The sequence below is a fragment of the Microcaecilia unicolor genome, chromosome 6 (genome assembly GCF_901765095.1).
Source record: "Microcaecilia unicolor chromosome 6, aMicUni1.1, whole genome shotgun sequence".
NCBI lineage: Eukaryota > Metazoa > Chordata > Amphibia > Gymnophiona > Siphonopidae > Microcaecilia > Microcaecilia unicolor.
This window is the reverse complement of record NC_044036.1, coordinates 241,246,230-241,268,204: the sequence shown is the minus strand read 5'-3', so window position 1 is coordinate 241,268,204 and position 21,975 is coordinate 241,246,230. Positions and strand designations below refer to the sequence as shown.

Below are 21,975 nucleotides of genomic sequence, written 5' to 3'. Positions count from 1 at the left end.
AAATGCACCACTTGTTCCTCTGATCCCATCCCCACCAACTTACTTAACACCATCTCTCCTACTATCACCCCCTCCATCTGTCATATCCTCAACCTCTCTCTCTCCACTGCAACTGTCCCCGACACCTTCAAGCATGCTGTAGTCACGCCACTCCTCAAAAAACCATCACTAGACCCTACCTGTCCCTCCAACTACCGCCCCATCTCCCTCCTACCCTTCCTCTCCAAGACACTTGAGTGTGCAGTCCACAGCTGCTGCCTTGATTTTCTCTCCTCTCATGCCATCCTCGATCCGCTTCAATCCGGTTTTCGCCCTCTTCACTCGACAGAAACAGCACTCTCTAAAGTCTGTAATGACCTGTTCCTTGCCAAATCCAGAGGCCACTACTCCATCCTCATCCTCCTGGATCTATCCGCCGCTTTTGACACTGTCAATCATGACTTACTTCTTGCCACACTGTCCTCATTTGGGTTCCAGGGCTCTGTCCTCTCCTGGTTCTCCTCCTATCTCTCCCACCGCACCTTCAAAGTTCACTCTCATGGATCTTCCTCCACCCCCATCCCCTTATCTGTTGGTGTTCCCCAGGGATCGGTCCTTGGACCCCTTCTCATCTCAATCTACACCTCTTCCCTGGGCTCCCTGATCTCATCTCATGGTTTCCAGTATCATCTCTATGCTGATGACACCCAACTGTATCTCTCCACACCAGACATCACCGCGGAGACCCAGGCAAAGGTATCGGCCTGCTTATCCGATATTGCTGCCTGGATGTCCAACCGCCACCTGAAACTGAACATGTCCAAGACCGAGCTTATCGTCTTTCCACCAAAACCCACTTCTCCTCTTCCTCCACTTTCTATCTCAGTTGATAACACCCTCATCCTCCCCGTCTCATCTGCCCGCAACCTCGGAGTCATCTTTGACTCCTCTCTCTCCTTCTCTGCGCATATCCAGCAGATAGCCAAGACCTCTCGCTTCTTCCTCTTTAACATCAGCAAAATTCGCCCTTTCCTCTCTGAACACACCACCCGAACTCTCGTCCACGCTCTCATTACCTCTCGCCTGGACTACTGCAACTTACTCCTCACCGGCCTCCCACTTAGTCATCTATCCCCCCTTCAGTCTGTTCAGAACTCTGCTGCACGTCTCATATTCCGCCAGAACCGATATACTCATATCACCCCTCTCCTCAGGTCACTTCACTGGCTTCCGATCAGATACCGCATTCAATTCAAGCTTCTCCTTCTTACCTACAAATGCACTCAGTCTGCTGCCCCTCACTATCTTTCTACCCTCATCTCCCCTTACGTTCCCGCCCGTAACCTCCGTTCACAGGATAAATCCCTCCTCTCAGTACCCTTCTCCACCACCGCCAACTCCAGGCTCCGCTCATTCTGCCTCGCCTCACCCTATGCTTGGAACAACCTTCCTGAACCCTTACGCCAAGCCCCCTCCCTGCCCGTCTTCAAGTCTTTGCTTAAAGCCCACCTCTTCAATGCTGCGTTCGGCACCTAACCCTTACCGTTCAGTGAATCCAGACTGCCCCAATTTGACTGCCCCTATCGGACCGACCGTTCACTTGTCTATTAGATTGTAAGCTCTTTGAGCAGGGACTGTCTCTCTTTGTTAAATTGTACAGCACTGCGTAACCCTAGTAGCGCTCTAGAAATGTTAAGTAGTAGTAGTAGTAGTAGTAGTAGATACAGAAGCGCCCCCTTGTTCTGAGATATGAGGGTTGGAAAACAGTCCAATCTCCACGGTTCTTCGGAGGACAACTCCAGAAGAAGAGGGAACCAAATCTGATCTGGTCAGAAAGGAGCAATCAGAATCATGGTTCCGCGGTCCTGCTTGAGTTTCAGCAAAGTCTTCCCCACCAGAGGTATGGAAGGATATGTGTACAGAAGACCCTTCCCACAATGAAGGAGAAAAGCTTCCGACGCTAGTCTGTCGTGGGCCTGAAGTCTGGAACAAACTTGAGAGACTTTGTGATTGACCTGAGTGGCAAAAAGATCCACCGACGGGGTGCCCCACTCTCAGAAGATTTTGCGTACGACGCCTGCATTGAGCAACCACTCGTGAGGTTGCATGATCCTGCTCAATCTGTCGGCCAGACTGTTGTTTACACCTGCCAGATAAGTGGCTTGGAGAAACTTGCCGTAACGGCGAGCCCAAAGCCACATCCTGATGGCTTCCCGACACAGGGGGTAAGATCTGGTGGCCCCCTGCTTGTTGATGTAGTACATGGCAACCTGACTGTCTGTCTGAATTTGGATAATTTGGTTGGACAGCCGATCTCTGAAAGCCTTTAGAGCGTTCCAGACCACTCGCAACTCCAGAAGATTGATCTGAATATCCTTTTCCTGGGGGGACCAAAGTCCCTGAGTGTAAAGCCCATTGACATGGGCTCCCCACCCCAGGAGGGATGCATCCGTTGTCAGCACTTTTTGTGGCTGAGAAATTTGAAAGGGACGTCCCAAGGTCAAATTGGATCAAATTGTCCACCACTTAAGGGAATTTTGAAAATCGGCAGACAGCTGGATTGCATCCTCTAGATCCCCTGCAGCTTGATACCACTGGGAAGCTAGGGTCCATTGAGCTGATATCATGTGAAGACGGGCCATGGGTGTCACATGGACTGAGGAGCACATATGGCCTAGAAGTCTCAACATCTGCCGAGCTGTAACCTGCTGTGATGCCCTGGCCCTGGAAACTAGAGACAGAAGATTGTCTGCTCTCGTTTCTGGAAAATAGACACGAGCCGTCTGTGAGTCCAGCTGAGCTCCTATAAATTCTAGTTTCTGAACAGGGAAAAGATGGGACTTGGGATAATTTATTACAAACCCGAGAAGCTCCAGCAGTTGAACAGTTATCTGCATGGACTGCAGAGCTCCTACCTCTGAGGTGTTCTTCACCAGCCAATCATCGAGATAAGGGAACACATGCGGTCCCAGTCTGTGAAGCGACGCTGCAACTACTGCCAGGCATTTTGTAAAGACCCTGGGCGCAGACGCTAGACCAAAAGGCAGCACACAATACTGGAAGTGCTGCGCTCCCAGACAGAATCGAAGATACCTCCTGTGAGCTGGAAGTATCGGGATGTGTGTATAAGCATCCTTTAAGTCCAGACAGCATAGCCAATCGCTTTCCTGAATCATGGGAAGAAGGTTGCCCAGGGAAACCACCCTGAACCTTTCTCGGAATAGGAATTTGTTAAGGGCCCTTAAGTCTAGGATGGGATGCATCCCCCATTTTCTTTTGCATAAGGAAGTACCTGGAATAGAATCCCAGCCCTTCTTGCCCTGGTGGAATGGGCTCGACCTCATTGGCGCTGAGAAAGGCGGAGAGTTCCTTTGCAAGTACCTGCCTGTGCTGGAAGCTGAAGGACTGAGCTCCCAGTGGGCAATTTGGAGGTTTGGATATCAAATTGAGAGAGTATCCTAACCGGTCGGAGGTTATGAGAGGCCACCTTTAGTGAAAAAATTTTAACCTCCCTCCGACTGGCAAGCCGTCCGGCACAGACACTTTTACAGTGGCTATGCTCAACTGGAGCCAGTCAAAAGCCCGTCCCTTGCTTTTGCTGGGGAGCTGCAGGGGCCTGCCTTGGCGCACACTGTTGACGAGAACGAGCGCGCTGGTGATGAGCCTGAGAAGGCTGTCAAGAAGGAGGATTGTACCTACGCTTGTTATAAGCATAGGGAGCATTTTTCCTTCCCCAGAAAAATCGTCTACTTGATGAGGTAGTAGCAGAAGGCGCCCGGCAGGAGAGATTGTCCAAAGTGGTTTCCCGCTGAGTGATCTGATCAAACACTTGTTCGACTTTCTCACCCCAGCAAGGAACATCAGCAATCTGCTGCTGAACTCAATTTTCCAGGTCAGAGGCACGCAGCCATGAGAGTCTGCGCATCACTATACCTTGGGCAGCGGTTCTGGATGCAACATCAAAAGAATTGTAAGCACCCCTGGACAGGAATTTACGACACGCCTTCTGCTGCCTGACCACCTCCTGAAAAGGCTTGGCCTGCTCCGTAGGGAGCTTATCAACCAAGTCCACCAGTTGCTTCACCCTGTTCCTCAAGTGAATGCTCGTACAGAGCTGGTAAGACTGAATTTTGGCCACGAGCATAGAGGCCTGATACGCCTTTCTCCCAAAAGAGTCCAGGGTTCTAGATTCTCTCCCTGGGGGCGCCGAGGCAAAGTCTCTAGAACTCCTGGCTCTCTTGAGAGCGGAATCCACAACCATAGTCGTGAGGTAACTGCGACTTCATCAGCTCAGGTTCTCCGTGAATCCGATATTGGGCTCAGCTTTCTTGGGAATGGTGGGATTACTAGGTGGTTTCATCTAGTTCCGCATAAGAGTCTCCTTGAGCATATTATGCAAAGGAACCGTGGATGACTCCGTAGGTGGTGAAGGATAGTCAAGGACCTCGAGCATCTCAGTCCTGGGCTCATCCTCAGATACCACAGGGAAGGGAATAGCTACAGACAAATGAAAAGAAAGAAAGTCTCTCCGGGGGAGAAAGCTTTCTTTCTGGAGGAGGAGTAGGATCAGAGGGAAGACCACAAGACTCCTCAGAAGAGAAATACCTGGGATCTTGCCCTTTATCGCACGAGGCATACTCATCGGTATCGGACAAGAGTTCCTTAACTGCAATCCGAAACCGGGTCCGTCTCGACGCCGAGGAACCACGTCCTCAGTGGCGATGTCAAGAAGTCAACTCCCATGCCGGCGGCGATGAAGCTCCCTCCAGCAATGCCGATGGGGAGTCGACCTGGGTGGCAGCCGAGGCCGATGCTGCAGGCGGCACCGGCGTCGAAGACCTCACCACAGGCGGAGAGCCAGCTGCTGCTTCCATCGACGGTATGGAGAGCGCAAGCACCCACAGTACCGGAGCAGACTGAAGCAGCAACCCTTCCCGAAGACCTGGAAGAATGGCTCAGATGTGCTCGTCTAGAGTTGCTGTCGAGTAAGGCTGCCGGGTCAGTGCAGGAATCGGCGGCAGAACCTGTGGAGGTTGAGGAGGCGGTACCGGGCTGCCCGAAGACCGACACCTCTTGAATGGAGGGTGAGCGCTCCTCCCGGGTGGCGAATCCATTGACGCCCCGGAGCTCCTGGTACCGTTCTTGGAGGAGACCGATGACAATGCTCCTTCGCCTTCGCTCGATGCACGTCATCGATACTTCTCGGTACCGACGAGGAGGACGTGGAATCCACACGCCTCCTCAGGGTCGGGTCCAAGAGTGGTCGGTCCCGGTGGGCCTGCACAGCAGGAGTCTTCGAGACAGGTGGAGACCCACTCGACGGCTCACTGTTCCCAATGTGTGGTGGTCTCCGGACAGCCATTACCTGCACTCCTGAAGTCGATGCCATCCCTGGTGCCAATGTCGACGCCAAGGAACTGGACAAAGCTCCGAAAAGTCAGTCCCGAAGAGCTTGTCTCGACGTCTGTGTCCGCTTTTTCAAGCTAAGACACAACTTACACGCGTCTGGGCAATGGTCGGGCCCAAGGCACTGAAGACACCATGCGTGGGGGGGGGGGGGGGGGGGTCGGTACCCGAGATCGTCCGGTTGCACTGAGTACACTTCTTGAAGCCACTGGGATCCTCAATGACATGGACGGAAAAATAGTGTCGGTAAGATCAAAATTCGTGATTGTGCCAAAAGGAGAGCACAAAAAAGAGAAGCCACGGCGGAAGCAAAAAACTTTTAGAGGGCAAAAAATAAGAAAATAAAGGATTCTACTTTCTACTTTTTTAAACTTTAACAAGGAAGAAGATAACGAAGAAACGAAGAAAACCAGAGAAAAACTCCGGAAAAAATGGCAGAAGGCTCTTTGAAGTGGGACAGAAGAGACGCAAACCGCTGCCTCTCTTCACTGCGGAAAAAAAGCAACTGAGCAGTCTCTCACGCGACGGGTGGGAAGATGGCCACGCATGCGCAGTGTGCGCGCCCGAAGATTCTCTCAAAGCTCTGAAGGCTTTTGCTTTGAAAAGTTCCGTTGTGGGGCCACTGTGGACGCCGATCCAGTCCTGAGAACAAGCAGCCTGCTTGTCCTCGGAAAAGATCACGTTACCCAGTTTTCACAAACTGAATTGGTTATCCATGCAGGATAGCATTAAGCTATCCATGCAGGACAGCATTAAGGTGATCATCATGACTCACCTCACTATTTATAAGACTATCTTCATTTGTACTGTCTGAAAGGGTACTTCATTCAGAAAATACCTGTTTGTTGGAAATCCCCGATTTTCAGTTATTTATTTTGAAGGACACCAGGAGGCAAATCTTTTCTGTAAGAGGTCCAACAAAGTGGAACAAACTCCCTGGAGCCCTTAGGACCCAGAAGAATTTGGGATTGTTTAAAAGACTGTTGAAACAGCATTTGTTGCTGCAGGCTAAAAATTGACTTTAGTAGATGATGGACACAGTACAGTGATGAGTGTTTGTATTGTATTTGATGAGTTTTGTTTTGTATTGTTTTTATTATGTATGTAAGTTTAATTTGTACACCGCTCTGGATAAGGGTTTATATAAATGGTAATAAATAAAATGAAAATGCTGTGTGAGGAGCCATCCCAAATGTACTTATTTTGGATATCTTACTTAAGTTGTGCTCCCAGCAGGCAGTCAAGCAAACCCTGATTTAGAGTAGTGTTTTGTTTTTAAATGTATACATTTCTAGAAACAAGAAGACAGAGAGCCTACTTGCACAAAGAAAAGGGGCATAGCTATCATGTGGACCTTTAAAGCATGAACCTTTTCAAATTTAGACACAACTTTTTTTCTTTTTTAACGTTTCCTGATTTTATTATATTAGTTGTAGGGTTTTCCCATCTGCAGCTTTCAGTTTTTCATAATTTTTTTTTTTTTTTAAGAGCAAGTCATTTCTAAAAGCCTTAGGTTTCAGCAAGGTTAAAGACACTGGAACAGAGACAGTGAAAACAAAAATTGAGCACAGATTCATATTAAGCCATTACTGAGTAGGCAACACGAGTGCATGATTTACAAGTGACAGTCCTGATGAATTTGTATTTTTTATTTTTAAAATAAATACAAAGAACTAGGCAGCCTATACCTAATTCATAATGTCACTGCAGAGACTATTCCTTTCACAGTAATGACTGTGTGTACACTTTAGCTTCAGTAATATGCAATGGTGTGTGCAAACTTCATTTCAAGCTACAGAATGACATATAAGTAAAAAAAAGAGTGAGACAAGACCTTCAGGTAACATCAGGACAGATTATGGCCTTCTCGCCTGTATTATTTTTCTTTATTAACTGTCGCAGCATGACAAGCAAGCAGACAGGGTACACAATATCTCCAAAATATTTGGTACGCATGTACTCTTTCTTTCTTGAAACAAAATAAGAAAAAATAAACATAAAAGAAATAAAAAGCCCACAACCACTGACTTGATTCACTGGAAGCAAAGTAAGGAAGGTGTAGTGGCTATAAACCCATACCATCATCTTATCCAGGAGTGTTTGTGTAAAAGATTTCTCCATTCAAGGCAGGATGTCATGCGAGGAAAATGAAATATAAGGCTTCCTTGTTTGAGACATTTACAGAGGGAGGACACCCAGGCTTCTCCTAGTGCCTCCTACACTTGTCCTTAGCAAGCTCAGAAAGCAGGAAGGGTGAGTTAGTGAATGTACCCCAGTCAAGGACAGATAGAAGTGACTGTTTCAAAGTTCTGATAATCAATCTGAAGTTCTTTAGATTCTACAATTCCTCATAGTCCTCTCCTCCTCGGGCTTTGCTCGCCCCATCTCTGCCACCCAAGAAAGCCTCCAGTTCATCAAACTCATCAAGCTTCTCCTTGCTTTTCTTTTTCTTCTTCTTCTGCTTGTCATCTTTGCTGTCCTCCTTGTCCTTGCTCTTCTTGTGTTTGGTTTTCTTTTTACCCGGTTTGTCTTCTTCCTGGGACTGTGCAAAAAAAAAAAAAATTATATTCAACAGGTTTATCACAGGTAGGTCAAGGATAGGCTTCAGCAAATATTTCATCATCTTTACTCAGAAATTCCCAAGTTACAGGCTGTGTGTTGTCATGCTGCGACACAAGAGTTAGCACTAAGCCAGCAAAATGAGATCAGATACTAAAAACAGGACTATAATGGGAATGATGATTGCTAGTAATTCAAACCCCAGGGAACAGAGCTAGCCCAAGAAAGAAAGTTGGTTACATGACCTACTTGTGTGGACTTTGTCACTGTACAATTTCTAGTGCTCTTCAGAAAAGCTCTAGAAATAGATATACATTACAACCTGGGCAACAATATCTGTTGTCTGTGTATTAATATATAAATAAATCTTATTTTACTTTTTATATCCAATAGTAAGTGTCGAGATGTGAGTGTAAGCATCCTTTAAGCCCAGAGAGCATAGCCAATCGTTTTCCTGAATCATGGGAAGAAGGGTGCCTAGGGAAACCATCCTGAACTTTTCTCGGACCACACATTTGTTCAGGCCCCTTAGGTCTAGGATGGGACACATCCCCCCTGTTTTCTTTTGCACAAGGAAGTACCTGGAATAGAATCCCAGCCCTTCCTGCCCTGGTGGAATGGGCTCGACCGCATTGGCGCTGAGAAGGGCGGAGAGTTCCTCTGCAAGTACTTGCCTGTGCTGAGAGCTGAAAGATTGAGCTCTCGGTGGGCAATTTGGAGGTTCGGATTCCAGATTGAGGGTGTATCCTAACCGGACTATTTGAAAAACCCACCGGTCGGAGGTTATGAGAGGCCACCTTTGGTGAAAAAATTTTAACCTCTCTCCCACTGGTAAGTTGCCCGACACGGATACTGCTAGTGCGGCTATGCTCAACTGGAGCCAGTCAAAAACCCGTCCCTGGTTTTTGCTGGGGAGCTGCAGGGGCCTGCTTTGGCGCACGCTGTTGACGAGAATGAGTGCGCTGGGGCTGAGCCTGAACCGGTTGCCGGGAAGTAGGGGTGTACCTACGGCCCCTAGAGGCATAAGGAGCACCTGCCGTCCCTCTAAAAAACTTCCGAGATGAGAAAGTAGATGCAGAAGGCGCCCGGTGGGAGAGAGAGTCCATAGCGTTATCACGCTGATAGAGATGATCAAGCAGCTCTTCAACTTTCTCACCAAAAAGATGATCCCCCCCCCCCCCCCCCGGCAAGGGATATCCGCAATCTTCTGCTGAATTCGTTCCTCCAGGTTAGAGGCACGCAGCCATGAGAGTCTGCGCATCACTATACCCATAGTAGAGAATCTGGATGTCACATCGCAAGTGTCGTAAATACCCCTGGACAGGAATTTGCGACACACCTTCTGCTGCCTGACCACCTGGCGAAAAGGCTCAGCCTGCTCCGGCTGGAGCACATCAACCAAGCTCTCAAGCTGCCTCACTGAGCTCTGCAAATGAATGCTCGTGTAGAGCTGGTATGATTGGATTTTGGACGCGAGCATGCCAGCCTGATACGCCTTCCTCCCAAAAGAGTCCGAAGTTCTGTGTTCCCGCCCTGGGGGCGCCGAGGCAAAGTTCCTAGAACTTTTGGCCCTTCTGAGAGCGGAATCCACCACCGCAGAATCATGAGGCAACTGAGGCCGGACGAAACTGGGTTCCCCGTGGATCTGGTACTGGGACTCAGCCTTTTTCGGAACAGTTGGGCATGAAATAGGCTTCCCCCAAATCCTCATCAGCATTTCCTTGAGTGTATCATGAAAAGGAACTGTGGTGGAAGACTTAGCTGCAGACGGATAATGCAGGACCTCGAGCATCTTAGCCCTGGGCTCATCCACAGTCTCCACAGGGAAGGGAATGGCCTCAGACATTTCCCGCACAAAAGAGGAGAAAGACAAACTTTCCGGAGGGGAGAGCTGCTTCTGAGGTGAGGGAGTTGAATCAGATGGAAGACCTAGAGAGAGTCTTCAGCAGAGAAAAGTCCAGGCCTATCATCATCATCAGATGAGCCATCATTGGATGGGGCCAAAAGCTCAGAAAGAGCAGCCCGGATCTGAGCCTGTCTCGACGAGGAAGTACGACGACTTCGATGACGGTGTCGACTCCCTTAAAGACTCCGGTGAAGCTTCCTCCACCGACGACAATGGAGAGTCGACCCGGGTGGCTGCCGACTGCGGCACCGCAAGCGATGCCGGAGAAGGAGACCTCACCACAGGCAAAAGGCTAGGCGCCGCAGGAGCCTCCGGCACCGACGGTACTGGTACCTCCGGTGCCGGACACAATTGGTGCAGCACTGCTTCCATAAAATTGGAAAACAGAGCCTTGATGCGCTCATCAAGATAAGCTGTCGAGGAAGGCTGCGGTGCTGGTGTGAGCTTTGGAGGCAGAACCTGTAGGGGTTGGGGAGCCGGTACCGGACTGCCAGACGACCGCCGCGCCGACACCTCCATCACAGAGGGAGAGCGATCCTCTCGGCGTCGACGCTTCTCAGGTGCTGAGTGCTTCGATGACCCGGAGCTCCCGGTACCATGTCGAGGAGAATGATGACGGTGCTTCTTGACCTTCGCCCAACGCCCGTCATCGAGACTCCTCAGTACCGGTGAGGAGGACGTGGAATCCACACTCCTCCTCGGGGCCGGGTCCGATACAGGTCGGTCCCGGGGGGGTGGGGGGGGGGGGCTTGCAAAGCAGGAGGCGCCGAGGCGGGTGGTGACCCACTCGATGCATCACTGCTCCCAGCGTGCATCAATCTTTTGGCAGCCTTTACCTGGTCTCTCGACACCAACGCCGTCCTCGACGCCGAGGTACCGGACCCAAAAAGCTTTTCTCTCTGAGCTTCTCTCGAGAGCTGGGTGCGTTTCTTCATCTGAAGACACAACTTACAGCTCTCCGGGCGATGGTCGGGCCCAAGGCACTGAAGGCAACAGGAGTGCGGATTAGTGCCTGAGATGGTCCGGTTGCAGCGGGCGCATGGTTTGAAGCCGCTGGGCGTTTTCGATGACATGGTGGGGAAAATAGCCTCCGCGAAATCAAAAGATGCGATTGTGTTAGAAAAGAAAACACAAAAAAGAAAAACCAATCGAGCGGCCTAAAAGTGGTTGCAACAAAAAAATGAAGGAAACTTATCAAAAAAGGGGAAAAGAAACTAGAAAAAGTAAAGGGGCTTTTTTCTTTTTAAAACAACAAACATACTCGATTTTAGCAAACTGAGAAAACAGAAGAATCTTCGTCTCCGGGAGGCAGAGGAAAACGTGAAGCGCGAAAGAACTCCGTGTCTCTTCAGACACGGAAAAGAAGAAACTGAGGAGCAGGACCGCGCGACGGGCAGGAAATTATATCCGCGCATGCGCAGTGCGATTGCCACGTGCGGTGGAACGCTCCAGAATAGACTTCTAGAGATTTTTGCTGACAATCCTCTGGGGGCCGACGTGACGTCACCACACGTAAGAATATCAGCCTGCTTGTCCTCGGAGAAATATGTGTACTTTCTCTGTAGGCAAGTCACTTAACCCTCCATTGCCCCAGGTACCAAAAAACTTAGATTGTGAGCCCTCTAGGGAGAGAGAAAGTACCTGCATATAATGTGTACAGCGCTGCGTACATCTAGTAGTGCTATAGAAATGATTAGTAGTAGTAGTAGTAGTAGCAGCAGTTGATTCTTCTGTCACAAAAGGTGGTCTTCAACAAGAAAGGAGGGGGAGGGTAAACCAGCTCTTAACAAAAGGAAAGGTGTGAAACATCTTCTTTTAATCATAGAAAACAAACTGAAATCATAAAAATTGGCCCTGTAAAAAAACACCATGTAGTATAGATCGTCCAAACCTGCTACCCCATTGGGAGGTGATGTTTTGACAATGCAGTGGGAAGTTCAGACAATATACTTACATCTCAACTTTGTAAATCTCCTCCAGTGGTAAGACTTTTGATGGGTAACCTATGACACTATAGTCCACATATACTCATCTCTAAGGTTACACTTGCTTGCTAGGGCATCTAAGGAGTTCTAAAAGTCTGTCTCTTGAGGTCCCTTCTGTCAAAAAAACATGTGATCGAAGTCTGTTTGGGAACATTTGTTTACCTTCCAAGGCACAAAAATATGGAATAGCCTACCTAAACAGTTTGCTTAACTACTCCTTACAGTTCTTTTCGAAAGGTCTTAAAAAATTATTTGTTAGTTTCTTATGTTTTAAAAAAATGACGGATATTTTTAATGATTAGATTATTGATTTTAATGTAATTCCACCTGGTTGGGATATCTCTTTGCTCCTTGATCCGCTTTGATTCACAAGTTAAAAGCAGAATAGAAATCATAGAATAGAATAACCAATTAAAAATGGTATGCTTTGTAAACACACTTCCAGGTTTACTGACATCAAAATAAAAAAAAATTGGGTGGACTTTCTACAGTCTTGCGAATGCTCCAAGTAGGTGACAACTCTTGAAAACAAGAAATAAAGGGCATTTTCACCTTTATGGACATATGGCCTAGGAAAAAATGTTGGCAGGACCACTTATCTTGTTGGGCAGACTGGATGAACCATACAGGTCTTTATCTGCCGTCATCTACTATGTTATATGTATGTTATGATTAAAGTGTAAATGTGACACCACCTTAGGGTAAATTTAGGATGTATGAGGAGCATTAGTAGCATGTGATGCAATCTAGCATTTCTTAGCACCTGGAGCACACAGACTCTGCAGGCTGAAGAAATCACAATCAAAAAGGTGACCTTCCAGATCAAGGCTCTTAACTCACAAGAACTCAGAGCAACAAAAGGGGGATTCCAATCAGTGGCTAAGAGCCACATTATGCTCTTATGCCATTGTTGGAGGCGCTTTTTTTTTTTTAAACTGATGTTTCAAATATAAAGATTCCAAATAAGCAAAGAGAAGCAAAGGAAAGAAATTACAAAACAAGAAAGAAGCAACAATTCCACCTACCATCTATAGTCCACTTCAGGGAGGAGGGGAGCCCAAAATAAATAAATAATAAAAGAAATTTCTATAATAAAAGTAGAATACCACCACTATAAATTTCAATTACCCCCCTAACCCCCCAATACCAAATTAGTACAAAATTAAATATTATTTATTTATTGCATTTGTACCCCACATTTTCCTACTTATTTGCAGGCTCAATGTGGTTTACATAGTACCGTCAAAGGCGTTTGCCCAGTCGGTGGATAACAAATACAAAGTTGTATAGTGATCATATGAGGTATAAGTGGAGGGTCGGAATGATTGCGTGATGTCCTGTTCGATCATAGTCATGCTGTGTTGGTAGGTGAAGAGGGTTACGTGGGGTTGTTGGGGTAGGCCTTTTTGAAGAGGTACATTTTTAGTGATTTCCTGAAGTTCAAGTGGTCGTGGATTGTTTTCACTGCTTTTGGAAGCCCATTCCATAGTTGTGCGCTTATGTAGGAGAAGCTGGCTGCGTAAGTTGTTTTGTATTTCAGTCCTTTGCAATGTGGGTAGTGTAGGTTTAGGTAGGATCTTGACGATCTGACTTTGTTTCTTATTGGTGAGTCTATAAGGTCTGTCATGTATCCTGGGACTACGCCGTACGTGATTTTGTGGACTAAGGTGCAGATTTTGAAGATGATCCGTTCTTTGATTGGGAGCCAATGCAACTTTTCTTGGAGGGGTTTGGCACTTTCGAAGCGTGTTTTGCTGAACATCAGTCTGGCTGCTTAATTTTGGGCGGTCTGGAGTTTTTTTACGAGTTGTTCTTTGCAGCCTGTGTAGATTCCGTTGCAATAATCTGAATGGCTTAGGACCATTGATTGTATTAGGTATCGAAAAGTTGCTCTTGGGAAGAAAGGTTTTAATCGTTTGAGCTTCCACATTGAATAGAACATTTTCTTTGTTACAGAGTTTACTTGGCTCTTGAGGGTAAGGTTGCGATCGAGTGTGACACCGAATATTTTCAAACTGTCCGAAGTAGGGAGGGTATGCCCTGGAGTATTTATGGTTGTGGGTTTGTATTTGTTATATGGAGAGGAGAGGATGAGGCAATGTGTTTTTTCGGTGTTCAGTTTCAGTTGGAATGAGTTTGCACAGGAGTCCATGATGTTCAGACTATCATTGATTTTGTTGGTTATTTCTGTCAGATCATGTCTGAAGGCGATGTATATTGTAACATCATCTGCGTAAATGAATGGGTTAAGGCCTCGGTTGGATAAGGACTGTGCCAGTGGAATCATCATTATGTTGAAGAGTATTGGTGATAATGGTGATCCTTGAGGTACTCCGCAGACTGCTTTCCACGGTGGAGATATGTTTGACTTTGATTTTACTTGATAAGTTCTGGTGGTTAGAAAGCCTTTGATTCAGTTAAATATGTTTCTTTCAATCCTGAAGTAGCCTAGTATTCTTAGTAGTATATTGTGATTTACCATGTCGAATGCGCTTGACATGTCGAACTGGAAGAGGAGTATGCTTTTTGCCTGTGGCAATCTCCTGCTTGAATTTGGCCAGGAGGGTGACTAGGACAGTTTTGGTGCTATGGTGGGATCGGAATCCTGATTGTGAATTATGTAGTATTGAGAACTTGTCCAGGTATTCTGTAAGCTGTTTAGTCACGAAGCTCTCCATCATTTTTACTACTAATGGGATAGATGTAACTGGGCGGTAATTGGTGATATCGTTTGTGCTTTTCTTGGCATCTTTTGGTATTGGTGTGAGTAGGATGTTGCTATGTTCCTCAGGGAAGAGACATGAAGTTTAGATGGGATGTAAGTCTGCTATGAAGCGGTCTGGGGCAGACTTGAGTAGATGACTGGGACATGTATCCAGTTTGCAGTGGGTCTTGGAAAAACCTGTTAGTCGCTTGTGTAACTGATTCGGTGCTGAGGAGATTAAATGTTGTCCAAATGCGGTCAGCTGGGTATCCTTCAGAGGATGGGTCCAGATCGTTGAAGAAGATTTCGATGTCGGTATTGTGATGAGGAAGTGTGCTGCGTAGTTTTATTATTTTTTCGTTAAAGTAGTTAGCATGTTTGTCTGCGGGTGGGATGTCTGTGTTGGTTGTGGTGACAGGGGTGGTGTCTAGTAACTTATTTACGAGTTGGAATAGTTTCTTCATATCTTTGTAATCCGGTCCTAATTTGGTTTTGTAGTAGGACCTTCTGGTTTGTTTTATTGTGTATTTGTATTTTCTATGCATTTGTTTCCATGCGTTGAGTGTGTGTTCATCTTTTGTCTTTCTCCATACTCGTTTAAGTTTTCTAGATTGCGTTTTGAGTTTTTTAGTTCGTCATTGAACCAAGGTATAGTGTTTTGTCTTTTTGATATTTTTGTTTTTAAGGGTACTATTTTGTTTAGTACGCTGTTGCATCTGCCATCCCAGTGGTTGAGATAAAGTATGGAATCAGTGTGTGTTGTCCATTCGTTGTCGTATATTTGTTGCCAGAATATTTGTGGATCGATTTGCCCTCTTGTAGTGTAAGTAGTACATTCTGGTGTACTGTTTGAGCCCTTCTTCCGCCAGTTTAGAGTTAGGTTCTGTTTGTAATGGTCAGTCTAAGGTATTGCTATCTATTTGATGTCTGCTATTAACAGATTATTGTCTGTAGGTAGTTTATGTGATACGAGGTCCAATGTATGTCCTTTGATATGGGTAGCTTGAATGTGGGGCCATTTAAAATCCCAGGACTGTAGGAAGTCTTTACATTCAAGTGTGTTTGTGGAGTTGGGGTCTTCTAGGTGAAGGTTAATGTTGCCTAGTAGCAGCATGTTTTTGTTATTTACACAGTTGTTTGATATGAAGTCCAGGAAGGTGGGCTGACTTTCCTTCCAGTTGTCAGGTGGTCTGTAGAATAATACGCAACTCAGGTGATTGGTTAGAGAGTTGTTATGGATTCTAAATGGGGCAATTTCTAGTTGGGGTGTTATGGAGGCGGCTGTGGTTTCGGTGGTGAATTTTTCTTGGTATATTAGTGCTATGCCTCCACCTCTCTTTTCCGATCTGGTTTGGTGGGTGATTTTGTAACCTGGCGGGCACAGTTCAAGGATTATGGGGTCATTTTGGTTGTGAATCCATGTTTCATTGATAAAGATGAGATCGAGGTTTTCTGAGGTGATCCAACCTGATATTGTTGCTGTTTTGTTGATTTCGGATCCAGCATTGATGTAGTCTACCTGGATGTTTTGGTATGGGGCTTCTAGGTTTGGTATTATGTGGATTTTTGTTGGTTGATGTTCCTTGGGTGATGTGTGTTTGTTGTGCTCTTTCCTCTCGTTTTGTTGGTGATGTCCATGTTTAGATAGTTTTCCTTTAGTGTGATGAGAGTCAGTTTGGTGGAGTGTGGAATGTCTGATCAGTCTTTGGTGATTTTGTAGGGTGGGTATGAAGTAATGTTCTATGAGTGGGATGGATAGTGCTAGGTGGATCAGTGAAAGGGAGTAGATTACCATAAGTATTTTGATTGTGTTCATTTTGGTGTCAATTTAGGATATATAGGTTACTCACAATCAAATGCTCGGGAGAGAAGTCCTGGACACCTGTAAGTCAGGCTTACAGTGAGAGTGGGAGCTCAGCAGTTCTGATGGGAATACAGGCTCACAGTGAGAGTTCAGCCTGAGAAGCAAACTGCCTATTGTGGGAGGTGCTTTCTGGTATCACCAACCGTCTGCCTGGTTTGAAATTATGTTGTGAAAGATGATGGCTGAGGAAAGCCTTCCCCAAGAGCAGGCTACAATAAAGGTTGGAGCTCAGCAGCTCTAATAAGAGTGTAAACTGCTATAAAAGTGGGAGCTTAACAGTTCTAAAATAAGTGCAGGCTTACAGTGACAGTGGGAGCTCAGCAGTTCTGATGGGAATACAGACTCACATATAGGACATATGAAGCAGAATCTTTATCAATATGAAAAGAATAGAATTGAAGTGTGTCCAGAAAGGTATACTTATTCTGCTGACATTGAGCAGTACAGTACCATGGGAATCTAAGAAAATAAAAAAAGGCATTCTTCTGAGCTTGTGTAGCTTTGGCCACATCCAATAATAAGGTAACTTTCTGGCCACAACATAACACTTCCTTAAACTTAAGTACTGTTTACAAATAAAAGACTTATAATCTTTTGAACTCAAACAACTATCAAAGTGGCTCTCAAAGGGATATTCTCATTAGATGATTCCAGAAAGGCTGAAAGGTCCAGACTGTCCACAGAAACCAAGGTATCCATAGAATCTTCAACATGTTCTTCCAAAAGTCCCATTAGTAAATAATAATACACCTTAGAAATCCTGAATTCCATCTGGATGATTCCTAATTTTTAACTGAACCCTAAAATACATAATCCATAACTCCTTAGATGACAAATACAGATAGTGAGGTTACAAAAGAGACCGTAGTAGATCAGGTGTCCTTAAATAAAAATAAAAAATCAGACAAAAGATTGTAATTTAAAACTGTCAAGTACTGAGCATGATGTAAATAGGAATAACAAACATAGTTTGAAATGTCTATATGCGAATGCCAGAAGCCTAAGAAATAAGATGGGAGAGTTAGAATATACAGTACTATGAAAAATTAGATATAATAGGAATCTCTGAGACCTGGTGGAAGGGGGATAAACAGTGGGCACTGTCATACCGTGGTACAAATTATAACGTAGTGATAGGGTGGATCATTGTATATTAAGGAAGGCCTTGAATCAAATAGATTGATAATTCTACAGGAAACAAAACACATCTTGGAATCCCTGTGGATTGAAATTCCATGTGTAAAGGGGAAAAGGATAGTGATAAGAGTGTACTATCGTCCGCCTGGCTAGGATGAATAGACGGATGTAGAAATGTTTATCTGAAATTAGGGAGGCTAACAAACTGAGCAACACGATAATAATAGGTGATTTCAATTACCCCGATATTGACTGGGTAAATGTAACATCAGGACATGCTAGGGAGGTAAAATTCCTTGACGAAATCAAGGACTACTTTATGGAGTAGCTGGTACAGGAGCTGACAAGAGAAGGAAAAATTCTAGACCTAGTCCTTAGTGGATTGCATGATCTGGTGCAAGAGGTAATGGTGATGGGGCTGCTTGAGAACAGTGATCATATGATCAGATTTGATATTAGCTTTGGAGTAAGCATACGCAGGAAATCCAATACGTTAGTGTTTAACTTTAAAAAAGGAGACTATGATAAAACTCTTTTACTTCAACTTATGATCAACTGTATTTAAATCATGTCTTGACTCTATCTTAACCTTACTCTGTAAGCCACATTGAGCCTGCAAAAAGGTGGGATAATGTGGGGTACAAATGCAATAAATAAATAAATAAATAAATAAAAACGAGAAGAACAGTGAAAAAATAAAAACTTAGAGGAGCGTCTACGAGGGTCAAAAATTTACATCAGGTGTGGATGCTGTTCAAAAATACCATCCTGGAAGTCCAGGCCAAATATATTCAGTGTATTAAAAAAGGAGGGAGGAAGACCAAACGACAGGTGAAGGAAGCTAATAGAGCTAAAAGAAAATCCTTCAGAAAATGGAAGAAGGAACCGACTGTCACGTCTGTGGTCGTGACCCCTCTCAGGCTTACCTTATTTCTGGCGGTCAGCTTCTAAGCTGGCTTTTGTCTGTTCTTCCTGAGTTAGCTCTGTCTCTGTGTGCTGGCTGCTTCCAGCATGGCTCTGATTGCTCCACTGTGCTGCACCTGAGTATGTTGAGCCTCTCTATACTTCAGTATGCTTTCTGACTGCTTCTTGGTTTGTGCTCCCCTCGCCCTCTGGTGGCCAGAACCGGTGGCTGCCATAGACTGTCTTGCTGTCCCTACCCGTTCCAGGCTTCAGCCCAGTCCGGCCCGGATCTTCCAGGCTGCCAGACTTGTCTTTCTTGTTTGTGCCTGAACAGCACCTATAGTTGCCTTGAGATTGCTGCAGCTGAGCCTCAGGTGCTGATGGGCTTTATTAATCACTTAGAAACTTCTGTGCTTGCCTCTGCATCGTCTAAGGTCCCTGGTATGTGGGTGTGCTCTGTGCACTTCTGCCTAGTCCAGTTTTATTCTGAGTTCTTGCCTGGTTCTTGTTTGTTTGTGTGTAGTTAGCTTTGGTTTTAGTGTTTAGTTCTTAGTCTTGTTTCTGGTCTGCATTTCCTTGTCTTGGGTCTGTGTTCTTTTTTAGTGGCTGCTTGGCAGCTTTTAGTCCTGACTCCCTCCTGTCTATGTTTCTGTCTTAGTGGCTGCCTGGCAGCTTGTAGTCTTGACTCTGTTGTGTGTTTCCTGCTGGTATCCAGTTCCTACCCAGTCCGGTAAGTCCTGCCGGCCACCTGCACCCAGGGGCTCAACTCCTGGGGAAGGGTGGTCAAGTGCAGGTGAAGCCTTGCTCCAGTCCTGTGTTCCAGTCCAAGTGTTCCCAGTTTGCTTACCCCTGTCCCTGCTTTGTGTGTTAGACCAGTGCTGGTTGGGGTGGTTTTGCCTGCCACTGCCGCTCCTCGGCAGTGGCCCAAGGGCTCACAAACCTAGTTGCTGCTTTGAGACCTGACACCGACTGAAAATAATAAGGAATGGCAAGTCAAATGCGAAGCGCGGATAAGGAAGGCTAAGACTGCAGAAGAAATTGGAGAGCCATGGGATAGGAGGTAGTGTCCTATTGTGGATTAAGAACTGGTTAAAGGATAGGGATAAATGGTCAGTATTCTCAATGAAGAAGGGTAGATAGTGGGGTTCCCCAGGGGTCTGTGCTGGGACCGCTACTTTTTAACCTATTTATAAATGATCTAGAGATGGGAGTAACTAGTGAGATACTTAAATTTGCTGATGACACAAAGTTATTCAAAGTTGTTGAATCACGAGAGGATTGTGAAAATTACAAGAGGACCTCACGAGACTGGGAAACTGGGCGTCTAAATGGCACATGACGTTTAATGTGAGCAAGTGCAAAGTGATGCAAGTGGAAAGAGGTAACCGAACTATAGCTACGTAATGCAAGGTTCCACATTAGGAGTAACCGACCAAGAAAGGGATCTCGGCGTCGTTGTTGATGATATGTTGAAACCCTCTGCTCAGTGTGCGGCGGCGCAGGTGGCTAAGAAAGCAAATAGAATGTTAGATATTATTAGGAAAGGAATGGAAAACAAAAGTAAGGACGTTATAATGCCTTTGTATCAGTCCATGGTGCGACCACACCTTGAATACTGTGTGCAATTCTGGTCGTTGCATCTCAAAAAAGAAATAGTGGAATTAGAAAACGTACAGAGAAGGCCGACCAAAATGATAAAAGGGATAGGACAACTTCTCTATGAGGAATGGCTGAAGGGGCTAGGGCTCTTCAGCTTGGAGAAAAGACGGCTGAGGGGAGATATGATAGAGGTCTATAAAATAATGAGTGGAGTGGAACGGGTAGATGTGAATCGTTTGTTTACTCTTTCAAAAAATACTAGGACTAGGGGGCATGCGATGAAGCTACAAATTTAATACGAATCTGAGAAAATTTTTCTTCAAACAACGTGTAATTAAACTCTGGAATTCATTGCCAGAGAATGTGGTAAAGGCGTTTAGCTTAGCGGGATTTAAAAAAAGGTCTGGATGGCTTCCTGAAGGAAAAGTCCATAGACCATTATTAAACTGACATGGGGAAAATCCACTGCTTATTTCTGGGATAAGCAGCATAAAATGTATTGAACTTTTTGGGATCTTGCCAGGTATTTGTGACCTGGATTGGCCACTGTTGGAAACAGAATGCTGGGCTTGATGGCCCTTTGGTCTGTCCCATTATGGCAATACTTATGTACTTAACTTAGAAGTTGAAGGAAGATTCACAAAGAATTGCTTCAGTCCAAATAACGCCTTCTCAAACCAGGGGCTTAGTGCATGCCCAGGAAGCACTATTGGGAGGAGGGCCTAAGATTTCAACAAAAACTGCAATAACCAATGCGGAAAAAAATGTACCTGGCTGGGCCACTGACTTCCCCAGCTTCAGCAACCTCCACCACTGCCCCACTACTGCTACTAGACGTACGCAGCACTGTACACTTGAACATTGAGAGACAGTCCATGCTCGACAGAGCTTACAATCTATTATTATATAAGCCGCATTGAACCTGCTTTGAGTGGGAAAGTACGGGGTACAAATGTAATAATAAATAAAATTAAAGTGAGGATGATAAAAGAACAAGTGAATAAGGGTTAGGAGTTAAAAGCAGCATCAAAAAGGTGGGCTTTTAGCTTAGATTTGAAGACGGCCAGAGATGGAGCTTGACGTACTGGCTCAGGAAGTCTATTCCAGGCATATGGTGCAGCAAGATAAAAGGAACGGAGTCTGGAGTTAGCAGTGGAGGAGAAGGGTGCAGATAAGAGAGATTTACCTAGTGAACGGAGTTCCCGGGGAGGAATGTAGGGAGAGATGAGAGTGGAGAGGTACTAAGAAGCTCAGTCTTGGTCATGTTTAGTTTCAGATGGCGCGGAGACATCCAGGCAGCAATGTCAGACAGGCAGGCTGATACTTTGGCCTGTATTTCGGCTGAGATTTCTGGTGTGGAGAGGTAGATCTGGGAGTCATCAGCAAAAAGATGATACTGAAAACCATGGGATGAGATCAGAGTACCAAGGGAAGAAGTATAGATGGAGAAAAGAAGAGGTCCCAGGACAGATCCCTGAGGTACACCAACTGACAGTGGGATAGAAGTAGAGGAGGATTCACTACAGTATACACTAAAGGTACGCTGGGAGAGATAAGAAGAAAACCAGGAAAGAACAGAGCCCTGAAATCCAAGTGAGGACAGCGTATCAAGGAGTAGGCTGTGATCAACAGTGTCAAAAGCAGCAGATAGATTGAGAAAGATGAGGATAGAATAGAGATCTTTCGATCTGGCCAGGAACAGATCATTGGAGACTTTAACAAGCGCTGTTTCAGTTGAATGAAGGGGGCGAAAGCCAGATTGAAGTGGATCAAGAATAGCTTCAAAATCCAGAGGGCTCATCTCTCTGAGTTTACAATGGGCCAAGGGTTTATGAAAAACCTCAAACTCTTACCTTCAGGGGGAGACCGTAATTCTATTTTCTGTGGATTCATTCAAAACTGACCCTGAAAGAGTCAGATATATTTCATCATT

The 21,975-nt window shown here is 45.6% G+C and overlaps 1 protein-coding gene across 1 annotated transcript in view; it reads right to left on the bottom strand.

Moving 5' to 3' along the window:
- Positions 1 to 6,878: 6,878 nt before the first annotated feature.
- Positions 6,879 to 21,975, bottom strand: part of RABL6 (RAB, member RAS oncogene family like 6) — a 412,427-nt gene continuing 397,330 nt past the window's right edge. The window contains exon 15 of the mRNA XM_030206942.1: positions 6,879 to 7,927. Coding sequence (XP_030062802.1) covers positions 7,724 to 7,927 — 204 coding nt within the window. The 3' untranslated portion in view covers positions 6,879 to 7,723. The remainder of the gene's footprint in view (positions 7,928 to 21,975) is intronic.